Here is a 12,731-nt window from a genome sequence, read left to right as displayed (position 1 = left end):
TTCTGTCACGTTCCGGTATTGATTATACACTATCATTTTAAATCCTAATATTAAAAACAATTTTTAAATTTACAACTCTTGCAAGTATTTGTAATAATTTATTTGAATTTTGCTTATTTCAAGCTATGTTTTTACTGTCATTTTTCTTTTCCTCTTCCAACCATATCTCATCCCATACCAATTTAGTTTACAATTATCATTTATTTTTATATTAAATAATGTGGGCTTAATGTGGTTCAAAAAGGATTTTCACTTAATCTGTTTGATTAATATTTTGAGCTGTTATCATTACTGTGTTCCATACAGGATGTTGCAGGAGGAAATGTCAGTATTTAAGGAAAAGTTTACCAAAAATGTACTTCAGTAGAGACAAACTCATCTTCTTATCATTATCTGTTGTGGAGATATTATTTTAATTATTAGGTTTTCCAAACAAAAAAAAACTGAAAAAAAAAAACGTTTTTATACTGATCTAAACCTAAACCGTAATACATCTATCACTTTCAATTTCCTGATCATTATTTTTGTAATATAAGGAAAAAAAGTTAAGGAATAACTCCTCACTTGAACATCCATCTGAAGTATACCAATTCACTTAAAAAACAGGTACTAGCCGTTAAACAGTATAGGAAGATATCCAGTAGGAAATCCAGTCCCAGGAACGCGGGTTACCAACAATTAAAATTTCTCTCCTATCTCAACTCTTAGTCGAAATATGCTTTTTTTACTGTGTTTAAAAAAAAAACACGTTTTCTTCCATACCAAAATTAATGAACTTTGGCAGGGCCGCAGCAATCGGGGAGTTTTTCTTTCAGTTTTTGCGTATCTTAACATCGCATTTGGTTAATAAATCGAAATTTATAGAATTATTACCAGGCCAAAATACTGTGCCAAAAATTTTGTTTGCTAGTTATTTTATTTTATTTTTTTGTAGGTAATGTTTCTTTTCTCAAACGTCGTTCAGTTCTAGATTATTTATGAAAAAAGACATATCTGACTACATACTTATTCAACTAAACTTTGTTTGTGCCTTTTAATGATATTAGTGAAATAACTTTATATTTTTTTTTTTTTAAGTATTCTAAATTTTTCACCTTAGCTTTTTAGGTCCAATACCAAATTCCTGAGATAGAGTATTGGCTATTTTTTCAAGAATGGAAAATATAAAACTTATACAAATACAGAATGGAAATTATAGATATTTGAGACAAATACTTGGGACAAGACTAAGGGAAATTTCTTAGTGAACTTAGAATCTATTCAAAATCTATTCAGCTTTAGCACAGGACTTGAAGGCCCGTTTATTGTTTGGTTCAACATTCGGAAAATCAAAATAAAATGAGAAGATTGGATTTTGACATGATTTGATCTGTGAGGTTTCGCGGGAACTGAAGTTGCACTTGGTTTTGGCAGCTTTTGTCTACTTAAAAAAAAGCTTATACGTTTTAAATTATAAGTTAAAAACCAAAATAAATGCAAAAATTATCTCTCTCTCTCTTTTTCTATATTATTATTATTAATATTTTGTTAATAACGCTACATTCTGCTAAATAACTCTTGATTTAGATTCATAACTCTAAAAAACTTTCAGAAAGTTGAAAACTTTTGATTTTTTTTGTAAAACGAGCCCATTTTTTGACACCGTTGCCTTGTGTGCCCCCGTAGAACCGTTATCCTTGGTTTTTGCTTCAGAAGTAATTGGTAAATAAGAAAAAGTGATACTGCCCCCCTCGACTTTAGTACAAAAGCCCATGAGGAGAAAAGGGCAGTTGATTAATTAATTCAAAACCAGGTATAATTACTAGTCAAAATTGATGAGTCTGCCAAGTATAGGTAGGGGGAATAAAAACTGGCGGCTGTTTCAAAATGTTAAAAATAATTAATTTTTTTATTCACAGCTCTATATCTTTACAACTGCCAACAACTATAGAAAATCTAAGAGAGCATCATTTAAAGTAGAATAACTTTGCCAAAATGTAAGCCCTAATAGAGTTATTTACGTTCAATAGTTCTCGAGTTATAGCTTTTTAAAACATTTCATAAAACTTTTGTTTGGAACGTATTGAAATATCAGTAGTTAGTTAATTTATTTTGAGAAATCTATATCTCAGGAACTATGTGACTTACAGATGTCTATTAGCACTCAAATAAAAGCTAGTTAAATGAGCTATAAAGTAGTTTATGACGTTTATTTTCGTAGTTGTAGTAATGTTCATGAAATTTGCTAAAATAAAATGATTTATAGTTGTTTGGACAAATTTTCATTAGCCAAATTTATATTCACAAGTGAATATTATAAAAAGTACTACCCCTATGAAGATAAGTGTCATAAACTACTTTATAGTAAGTTAAATTTCCTTTATTTTGAGCGTTGGTACATATATGTGCGTCTTATGGGTCTAGAGATCTATTTTTTCAAAAATCCAACATTTTATACGACCACTAAAAATTAACATTTTGAGGGTTTATTTCATCAGATATTGGTTAAAAACTACTACTCCTACAAAGATAAACATTATTAACTATTTTATAGTCAATTTAACTAGGTTTAATTTGAGTGCAGACAGACATCTGTACGTCCTATGGTTTCTGAAATAAAGTTTTTCATAAATCACATATTGTCTGAACAACTATAAATCAATTTATTTTATGAAATATCATGAAAACTTTTCCTATGAAGGTAAAGGTCATAAACTACTTTATAGTACATTAAATTAGTTTTGATTTGATTGCTAATAGACATCTGTACGTCACATATTTCCTGAGATATAGATTTCTCAAAATAAAGTAACTACCGATATTTGAGTACATTTTTATAAAATGTTGCTTATTAAAAATCTATATCTCGAGAATTATTGGACCTAAATAGCTCTATTAGGGCTAATATTTTAGCAAATTTACTCTTCTTTAAATAATGTCCTTTTAAATTTTTAGTGCTGTTGGTAGTTTTTAAGATATAAAGCTCTGAATGAAAAATTAATGTTTTTTTAAGATTTTGAAACAGCCGCCATTTTTTATTCTGCTTTCTGCGTAGTAATAAACTTTTTATTTTCACTTTCATTTGGATAGTAAAACAAAAAAACAGTAATTATAATTGATTCACACACATAACAAATTTAGATTATTCTTTTCATCCATATTTTATTAATTTGTTGCTTATTATAAGTATAAAAATAATATAAAAACATGAAATAAAAAAAAAAAAATGTCAACCTCAAGCCAGCAGTTTGCTGATATAAGAGAAGGAAGTGGTAGCAAGAGGAAAAACCGGTTAAAAAACAAAATAGATATTATTAGAATTAACTTTAAATACTAAAGAAAAATATTTTATGATTGTATACAAAATTGTAAATTTATAAATAACAACAACAAATAAAGAACAATTGTAAGTTTTTAAATCTTAAACCATATAAATAAGGCAACAATTCAAATTTATGTTTTACTAAATAAATTTGATGAAGCTTTAATTAAAACTTATCTACGATTAGATCTGTGGCCAGGATAGAAAATTTTTAAAGCCTCTTCTGTAGAATAACCAAGGTCATGTGTGAGAAGTCTTAATAGCTTTTCTGAAATGGATCTTTTAAGGACATTTGGTTTCTGCCGCATCCTCTGCAATTAGATTTATTAGAATTCACTAATGTTTGCATTATTACATTACATTTTATTAATAGTAAAATTAGATAATTTTAAATGTTATACAGTTAGCTTAAACATTCTATTTATATTTTCAAACAATAAAGCGACAGGTTATTTCATATTAAAATATTAGAAAGTAGACCTTTTAAGGAAATATTTTTTATTTAATGTAAATGAAAATAATTTTAGAACTTTTGTCATATAAGAATATCAAACATGCACATAATATATTTTAATATACATTTCTGGAAATACTTTTGGTTACATTTATATTGATTATAGATAATTGGAACAACTAATAAGTATTTTTGCAAGCATGAATAAGTTCTCCATCTGATCGAGTTCATGAACTTGCCGCCAGTTCTCGCCACTTAAGCACGCCACTAGCTCAACAGTTTTATATGAAATACGCTAGATAGCAACACCAATGACAGTGATGACGCACGGCATTCAAAACCAAATTAAAGAAGTATCCGATTTTTGATTCATGTGATAATCAATGCAAATAGTGAGTTTCATATCTACTAAAAAATTTTTAAAAAGAGTAAACACAGTTAATTCTGTTAAACAATGGTTCCACCCTGCCAAACGTCATTATTTTTTGTCACTGAAAATTGATTAAACTTAGCCAGGTTAATTGGATTCGTCACATCAACTTTGTATTAATTAATTTAGAAAAAAAAGCAAATATACAAAAATTTTCATAATGGATTGCCATTGTGTATCGTGAGTTTTTTCAGACCACAACACTGAGTACCAAATAAACTACATCGCCATCAGAAGGAAATACAGGCATTTGCGTTTGAATGTAGGGAAGTTACCAATATCTCATGTTTTAACCTTCTGTCTGAACATCACATAATCTGCTACCAAACTCGAAATCAAGAAGTAGTGGCTGGTGTTAAAAAAATCGAAGTTCCAGAGGTAAAAGAGAGCCTTAAAGTGGAACTCTATTTTCAAGTTCCAAGTGCCACAGACGGATGATGATTAGCGAAGTTATCAATTCAAGCATCTTGGATTAGCTTACCAGCTAATCTTGTTCCAAGGAATGGATGATCGATAAAACTTAGACTTTCGTCTGTCTCAAACAGAAAGTCAACTGACGCAGACCCTGTAAATACAGTATCCAACAGGAATATAATGTCTCAAACAAAAAAAAGTTCAGAAAGGTCAACGAATATGAGTGAAGGACCATTTACAAAGAGCAGTGGAAGCAACACGCAAATGAACTCTACAGTATTGCAAGAACTTTGTCAAAGAAAGGTTTCAGAATGGCTTGACCAATCAAGAGTAAGAACACTACTATCATAACCACTTAAGCTGATCAGCTGAAGAGTTTGAAATACACTAGGCACCTCTGCCGGACAGGAATAGTGAAGAATCGGAAGAACCCCACCTCCGTGTGCCAGTTCTTGACGCATTGGATATTGACGAATCCCCACCCTCTCTTCGTGAGATCAAAATACCCCTCGGTGAAATTAACAACGGGAAATCTCTTGGCATCGACGAAATCTTGAATGTCAAAGTCGGGCCAATGACCGAATCTCTCTTCAGGAAGATATCGCAGGAAGTAAAAGTGGACTGACTGATTCCGAAGAAAAGGGAACTGAGTGAACGAACTGGATCGTTTATTATGCTGAGCAAGGTGCTAAATTGGATTATCCTCAGAAGAACCAAACAATCGTTGGAGGCTCGAAAAAGGACCTGTGCGCTTTATAGAAGCTTCGTATCTGCACCGATATCATAAGCACAAAAATCCTGGACATCTGATGGCCTGAGAAGATCTTTACTAAATGGTTCTGGTGAGCCAATGCATAGTTTCTTATCAGTCTCAAAATAAGGAAGAAGAAAAGGGATTAGGTAAGACACACTTAAACCTAATTGTGCCTTCGAAAAAGTAGCTGCTTAGTGGAACCTTTTAGGGTAAAAAGGAGTAAGGTCTAGAGGGAAGTTTCGCATATCACCAGAAATGGACCAAAGCCAGAACTGCAAAACGTGGCGAGAAGGAATAACTGGAGTTTAATGAGCAGAGTGGAACTCACTTATAGATGGCCTATGTTCTACAAGTATTTAACAGATATAAAGAATAATGAATTTATTTATATTATACAATGTAATTATGCAAATTATACTTACTGGATCAAGAAGCCTGTACAAAGAGTACGAATGTATGTTTACTGGTGGATTCAATGAGTGGTGAATCGGTTTCTTTCGGGTCTTTCCGTACCTGAATAATAAAACCAAAACTTAAGAATCAAATATAAACAAATTGAAAAAATAATTTTATGCTTAGAATATAGATCCATGTTGTATTGTTATTATTATTTGGAGAATCGGCTGGCTACCTACCATGTGACCTATTTTATGTTCATTAATGGTAACTTATTTACTATAAGACAAGAAGAAACTATTCATCGATGAATCCCCATTGCGTATTTGAAAGAAACTTTTTCTGGTTTTAAATAGTTCAGTAATAAAAAAAAAAAAAGAGACCAAAGAATTTTTTCCACAACAAACATCTATAGAAATACAAGATCTAAAGGTTCATCACTTTAACACCGTCGATTAACTATATCAGTATAATCCAAACCGTTTCACCTCACATTTAGCGCACTTACTCCTTTCCCGAAGTAGGGTTGTTATCCTAATAATATGAAAACAATAAAAAAAAATATATGAGAACCTAATAATAAGATTTTTTTTCAAGTTCTTATATTTTTTAAAATACTTGAATTTGACTTATTGTTATAGTTTCAATTACAAAATATTAATGAAGCCCTCACATCTTTTAGAGGTTTTAATTTTTATATTTTTGTACAGCAGGTTATGATCAGAACTAGAAATTATTTGAAGCCAATGGCCGGTCAATTTATAAAAAAAATAAATATTTTAAAATTTATTTATGATACCGAATATAAAATATTATCCACTGATGTCAATAAAGTATAGAATTATTTAAACTGTCAATGTAATTTTCTTATTGTATTCAATCACACACCACGAATTAAATGTTCAACACTCGTTGTAAATTTCGGTTATTAATTCATAATTTTGAGGTGTGGTATACCAAAAATTTATTTTGGTATAATTCATTTGTTTATCTTTAGTTCTGACGAAGGTAACAGTGTGTAGTGCCCATGTACACCCTACAGTCAAGTAGAAAAATAAAAAAATAAACTATCAAAATCTTCAAGTATTAAGCTCGATAAATACACACTATTTTTTTTTGGTTTTATTTTGCAATGACTGTATTCTTCCATATCACATAAATTTCGATTCCCCACTCCCAAAATTAGGCTATTCGTAATGTGTATGTCCTATGAAACAACCTTTGAGTTTTTTTCTGGTAAAAATTTTTAAAAAACCTCAAGCACATCCTGTTGGCCGTTTTTTTTTCCTACCAATTTTTATAAAATTACACATAACCTGTTTTAGTGGTGTGAATTTATATTTAAAGTTTCTGATAATTTTTGTGCATTAACTAAATTTAAAACTTGAAAATTTTTAGGTTTATTTATTTTTTTTTTTTTCGATTTTTCGATGGCCCTAAAGCCACTTAAGAACTAAAATCTCACTTTCTTAACCTCGCCAGATACCGGAGATGTATGTATATTTATATATAAATGTATTTTACATGTGTATATGTTTCGATTTTTTAATAAGTTTTTTTATAAATTTCTTATTGTGACGATGTTGCCCATACGAAATAAGGTTTAGGTTTAAATAATATTAATGCATTGAGGGTCCACGTAAATTGAATATTTTACAAACAATATTAAATTCGGGTGTTATATTTCGGAATATAATATATTTTCTTGCGAACAAATTCACAAGACAAATGGAGCATTAAAAACAGAATAAACAATATAATGTAAATTGTTTTACTAACGAATTTAATTCCAAACCTGCCAATCCAGAAACCATAAGGAGCTATAATTGATAATTGTTTATTTGGGAATGCCTTATAGTGATATTATTATCTCTTGGTATATATAATGAAAAATTATAATTAATGTTATTAACATATCATAATAATTAAAATACAATGTGCCATCAGGAATCTCTTGGTTTAGGTTTATAAGAATAAACCCTTGAAAATATATGTAATGTCTTCCTATATTAACAAAAGGATATAGAAAAAAATATGTTCCATAATTGCAAAGTAAACATTTAATATTGGAGTAGAAGATGGCCTCGAGATCTTCTCCTTTAGAAATGTTTTTGAAGTTCTATCAATGGGTAGATTCTCCACATGTTTTTATCATGTCATATTATCACTTACAGCAAATTTACTTGATGTGTATACAGTTGTAAATATCATAAAAAAAAAAAAAAATATTGGAGAAAATAATGCGGATGCAATCGTTTAAATTCTTTCTATTAGATACGCTGACGATTAACCCCCAAAATTTGGGCCATCATCAGATGTTAATGAGAATTTAAAACACTATCAATAAAAATAAAAAGAATTGTAATTATTTTTACCATTCGGTATCGACTCTTTTATTAATTTATTTCACATAGCCAACGTTTAGGGTATATTAAACAAAAATTAATAATAAAAATGATAATAATATAATGAAAATACTATGAAATGGAGAAAACATACGTGATAATATGTGGTGAGTACAAGGAATTGATAACGTATAATGGTAGCAGATGATAGATAACGTTAGTATATAGTTATAATAATAAATAATAAATTAAAATAACCATTGTTCGATAATGTTAAGATTAATACAGTTACATAAACGTTATCTGTTATCTGCTAGCATTATATATCATATATATTTAATTAATTAATTAATCATATATATTTTATTATATGATCCATCCTTTCGTAATATCTTTATTAAATTATTATTTTCATTTGGTTACGTATTTATATAATTTTTCAATTTTAATCATTTTTTTTTTTTACACTGCGTGTAACTCGTATTTAATCTTATTTTCAATTTTAGCCCTAATGGTGGCCCAATATCTAATAAAAAAAGAATTTAAAAGGCTTAAGTATAGTTGTAACTAATTTTTAAAATTATTTGTTGATGTATATGTTTTGTTTTTTCACTTGGTTGTATGCATCGGGTTCCCGTTCTAGTGGTAGAGTACGGTATGAAGCCTGTAAATACAACTTCCATCAATACTGTTTGTATCTTTCTTATTGACATTGAATATTATTTTGTTGAAAACATAATGAAATAATTTAAGTTGCACTAGAGTGGGGAGGAGTTACAATAGTTATGTAATTGCGACCTTGAAGTCACTAAGGATCTCTTGCCCACCATTTTCAGATCATGTTTCCAATACTATTTAAGAAAGATTTTTGTGTTTCATCGTTTTTTATAAAACCAAAAAAAAAAAAATGAATAATTAAGTCGTAAAATAATTATAGGAAATTATTTTTAAGTAATGATAGAAATATACTCACAAAATCATTGGAAACAATAGAATGAATAGTGCCCAGCTCAAAAAAGAAAAGTCTTTCTTGAGTGAAATATTTACGACGGTTGTATGAGTGAGATAATACTATATAAATATTTCCAATATTACAATCACAATTGTAATTACATGTTACAATATAATGGTCGTTAATATCACCTAGCTCTTATTCTCATTGAAATAGTTTGATAGACCTTTAGTGCCAAATTTTCAAATTGGCTTCCTCTAATGAACCTTCAATTTTTTTATTTGAATGATTAATTTAATAAAATAAATAATTAATCATTTCTTATTTAAATTAGCTATGAAAAAAATGATAGATATAAACTATGAAAGTGTTTGACAATTAGCTAAACGAGAAAGCGAAAAATATTTCCCCAGGTTGGAAAACAAATATACTGACGATTTTAGAAAAAAATAATATGAAACACGTAGAGTCGTAAAAGGTAAAAGGAGAGTGACAAGTAGATAAAAGCAAAAGTAATATAAAATATAATAAAATAATAGTTTATTTTATTATTTATGTATATATATATATAATATTAAGAATTTAATCGATTTACGTGTTAGTATAGAGTTTTCTATATAAAAGTCAAGTTTAAAGGAATTCAAGTTTTCGCCTCTGGGGCCACCACGAAATGAAAAAAGTCCTCCCTCCAGGCCGTATTCGAGCCGGCGCCGCTCGGAGTTCTCAAGTTGCTAAGACCTGTGCCTCAATCACCTGAGCTACGGACGGCCCTTCAACGATGCATTCGTTTATCTTGGCAAAAGGCGCACAGACCGAAAATACGTTTTTGGATGCAAGGAGCGCTGAAAGATTATCTTTTGAAAACCGGTCACTAATGCAAATAAAACCTTTGGACGATAATATCATATGAATGCAGACTTGAATACAGATGGCACATGTCACAGTTGTCTAAAAAATACCAATCTATTGGCCACACTACTGGTTAACCGTTTATCAAATAATTTTAAAGTATGAAATGTTAAAGTAAAAATGAAAAACTGAGAGTCTATTGGGGTATAAATTTATATAAAAAATATAAAACAAACTATGGAACTCTTGGTAAGTGCTCCAAGAGGAAACAGAAGAGAAGAAGTGGTATTGACAAGGATAAAGATTGGTTAAGACAAACCTAACTCATAAATATTTAATTAAAAAGGAGGATTAACTATTAACAAATTAGCATATAATAGAGGAGTGCACATTACATCAGACTTTTGTAAACACAGTGGATTCTTACACTCCCATAATCCGAACCTAACGCGTATCTATAACGCATATATGTTCTAGATACAATAAAATCGTATTTTCAACGCTTCACGTACCGTGAGGCTTAAATAATAGACTTAAAATATCAATTCTTTTTACTTAAAATAAAATTCAAGCCGAGAAAATGCTTGGATGTGGGTGTCACTAGTCAAATAGTGAACAAAATAAACATTTCATTAAACAATGAGAAGAAGAAAATGAATGGGAACTTCAAACAGATGAAGAAATAATTTAATTGGAAAGTCATATAGAGCTAGAAGAAGTAAAAGAAGATGTTACATAAAATTTACTAATGATAAAATATGAATTCGTAAGAAAAATACAATTAAATATTCTAATTTTTAGGAAAATTATGACTTTTCATAAAAGAAAACCTTAAAAGTTGGTCTCCATATTTAGCACTACTGTGAATTAAACCATCGAAACTTAAATTTAGTTGTTTTTTTTTTATGGTCTTATTTGAATCTTTAGATTCTATTCTGCTGAAGCAGGTTAGAGGCCTTGAAAAAGATGATTTAAATTATCAAAGAGACGAAAATTACAGATTATTTAACAAGAAAATGGTTAAATAATAAATTTCTAAACAATGATTAATCATTGTAAAGATATTTTTATGTAAATACATTTATCATTTTAGTTTGTAAATTGATTTTGTAATTTATGAAGTGACCTTAATTACCCCGTTCGGTAATCTGAATTTTTTGCTAATCTGAATACCCTTGAATTCAGTTAGTTCGGATTAGCACGAGTCCACTGAAACACAATACCACGTTGTAGCTAGGTAGCACTAAAAGATTCAAGATAATCTATTGATAGCAACTTAAAAATATTAAAACAAAATCAGTTAAACACAAAAATATAAGAATAATAATTAAATCATGGTGTATATTAAACCAAATAAAAGAGAATGTATCTAATATATAATACTGATAGAAAACATTTATAAATGTGCCAAATTTGAAAATAGAATTGTATATAAAATAGCATATTTAATATATGTATTAATATTAAACAAATGTAAACAGTAGAGTAAAATATCTTGAAAGAAGAAATAAAAATTGTAAACACTTGAACATAATAAACTTATATAATGATGCAAAGCAGGATATTGATATAACTTAAATACAAGTCATAAACCACATTCACTATGTATCTATAGGACCCATAAAAACATCAAAACTATTTTGAAGAAAATTGGGCCATTGTGCCTCGCCCAGAAAAACAATAAGCTAACCTAACCTGAAATCACAAATGGAGTATTAACACGCATGGTATGCCATACAACAAACCTTAGCCAGTACTTCCGCCACATTCGCTTAAGTACACAAACATTCACAAATGTTATTAATAATTCTATCCACCCCATGTGGAAAAACGATATTTAACTAACGCTTCTTTAACTTATCTACTGTGACAGTGGGGAAAGGAGATTATTCCACAAGAGAAGTAACTCTCCTCCATCCATTGAATAGCTTCACAAACTTGAAAAATAAATATAATGTTTTTATTTCTCAAATTAAGAAAGATTACTTTTAAAAAAATCTACGCACACAGGTGTTTGAGCAAGTAAAAACATAGAAAACGGATTGTTATTAGTACACAGTAGAATCAATCGTATTTTAACAAGGGAGCGCCATCTAGTCCAGCAGCTAAGCAAACCTATCATCAAGGCGTTAGTTCCAACTTAGTGCCACTAGAGTTCGCCATAGGTCCGAAGTAGTTCTAGTCCCGTGTAATTAAACATAACATCTCTCAAATATATGTATAAATTTAGGTTTCTAAAGTAATAATGAATGACAAACCAGTCAATGTTTCTCTAATTTATATATTATACAATTTAATTACGTTATTTAGAGCATAGTAGCCTAGCAAATCTAACATTAAGCGGCGTTAGTTCCATCTTAGTGCCTAGAGAGTTCCCCTAGGTCCGAACTAGTCCTAGTGCATGAGTATTAAATAAATGACATCCCTCAAAGATATTACCACACACACGCAAATACGACGACGGGGAAGGGGTTTATCCTATAGGTAACCAACATATACATAAATCAGAGTAAAAGGGTCGAGTTGGGAACCACCGTGAAATAAACATCAACCCGCCCTGTCCGGAATCGAACCGGCGACGTTGTAGTCATAAGGTTCTCAAGGTATACTTCCTTAGGTACCCTAATAACATCACCTCATAGCTCCATCTTCTGATGCACCCCAACCCCCTCCCTCACACTTCTTTTGATTTCAGACTGTTTCTCTTATCATTTCACTATTATCTATTGTCTTTATTATTTTTATTTTTATTTATCTTTATTTTTATTTTTATCTTATATGCGATACAACACGAGGAGGCCCCTCACCTCCGGACTCAAAATAGCTGCTGAATGGA

The 12,731-nt window shown here is 29.8% G+C and overlaps 2 protein-coding genes across 3 annotated transcripts in view; one reads left to right on the top strand and one right to left on the bottom strand.

Annotated features, from left to right (window-relative positions):
* Window positions 1–12,731, top strand: part of LOC106683631 (translational regulator orb2) — a 235,336-nt gene that overhangs the window by 139,766 nt on the left and 82,839 nt on the right. The gene's annotated exons all lie outside the window — the stretch shown is intronic.
* Window positions 3,145–12,731, bottom strand: part of LOC106683633 (uncharacterized) — a 44,254-nt gene continuing 34,667 nt past the window's right edge. Inside the window, exons 7-8 of the mRNA XM_067049904.1 lie at window positions 5,776–5,866; window positions 3,145–3,612 (exon numbers count right to left, since the gene is read on the bottom strand). Of these exons, the coding sequence (XP_066906005.1) occupies window positions 3,475–3,612; window positions 5,776–5,866 (229 nt within the window). The 3' untranslated portion in view covers window positions 3,145–3,474. The remainder of the gene's footprint in view (window positions 3,613–5,775; window positions 5,867–12,731) is intronic.

The sequence above is a fragment of the Halyomorpha halys genome, unplaced genomic scaffold (genome assembly GCF_000696795.3).
Source record: "Halyomorpha halys isolate HHAL.00 unplaced genomic scaffold, Hhal_1.1 Scaffold500.1, whole genome shotgun sequence".
Taxonomy (NCBI): Eukaryota; Metazoa; Arthropoda; class Insecta; order Hemiptera; family Pentatomidae; genus Halyomorpha; species Halyomorpha halys.
This window is presented reverse-complemented; position numbering and strand designations above follow the sequence as displayed.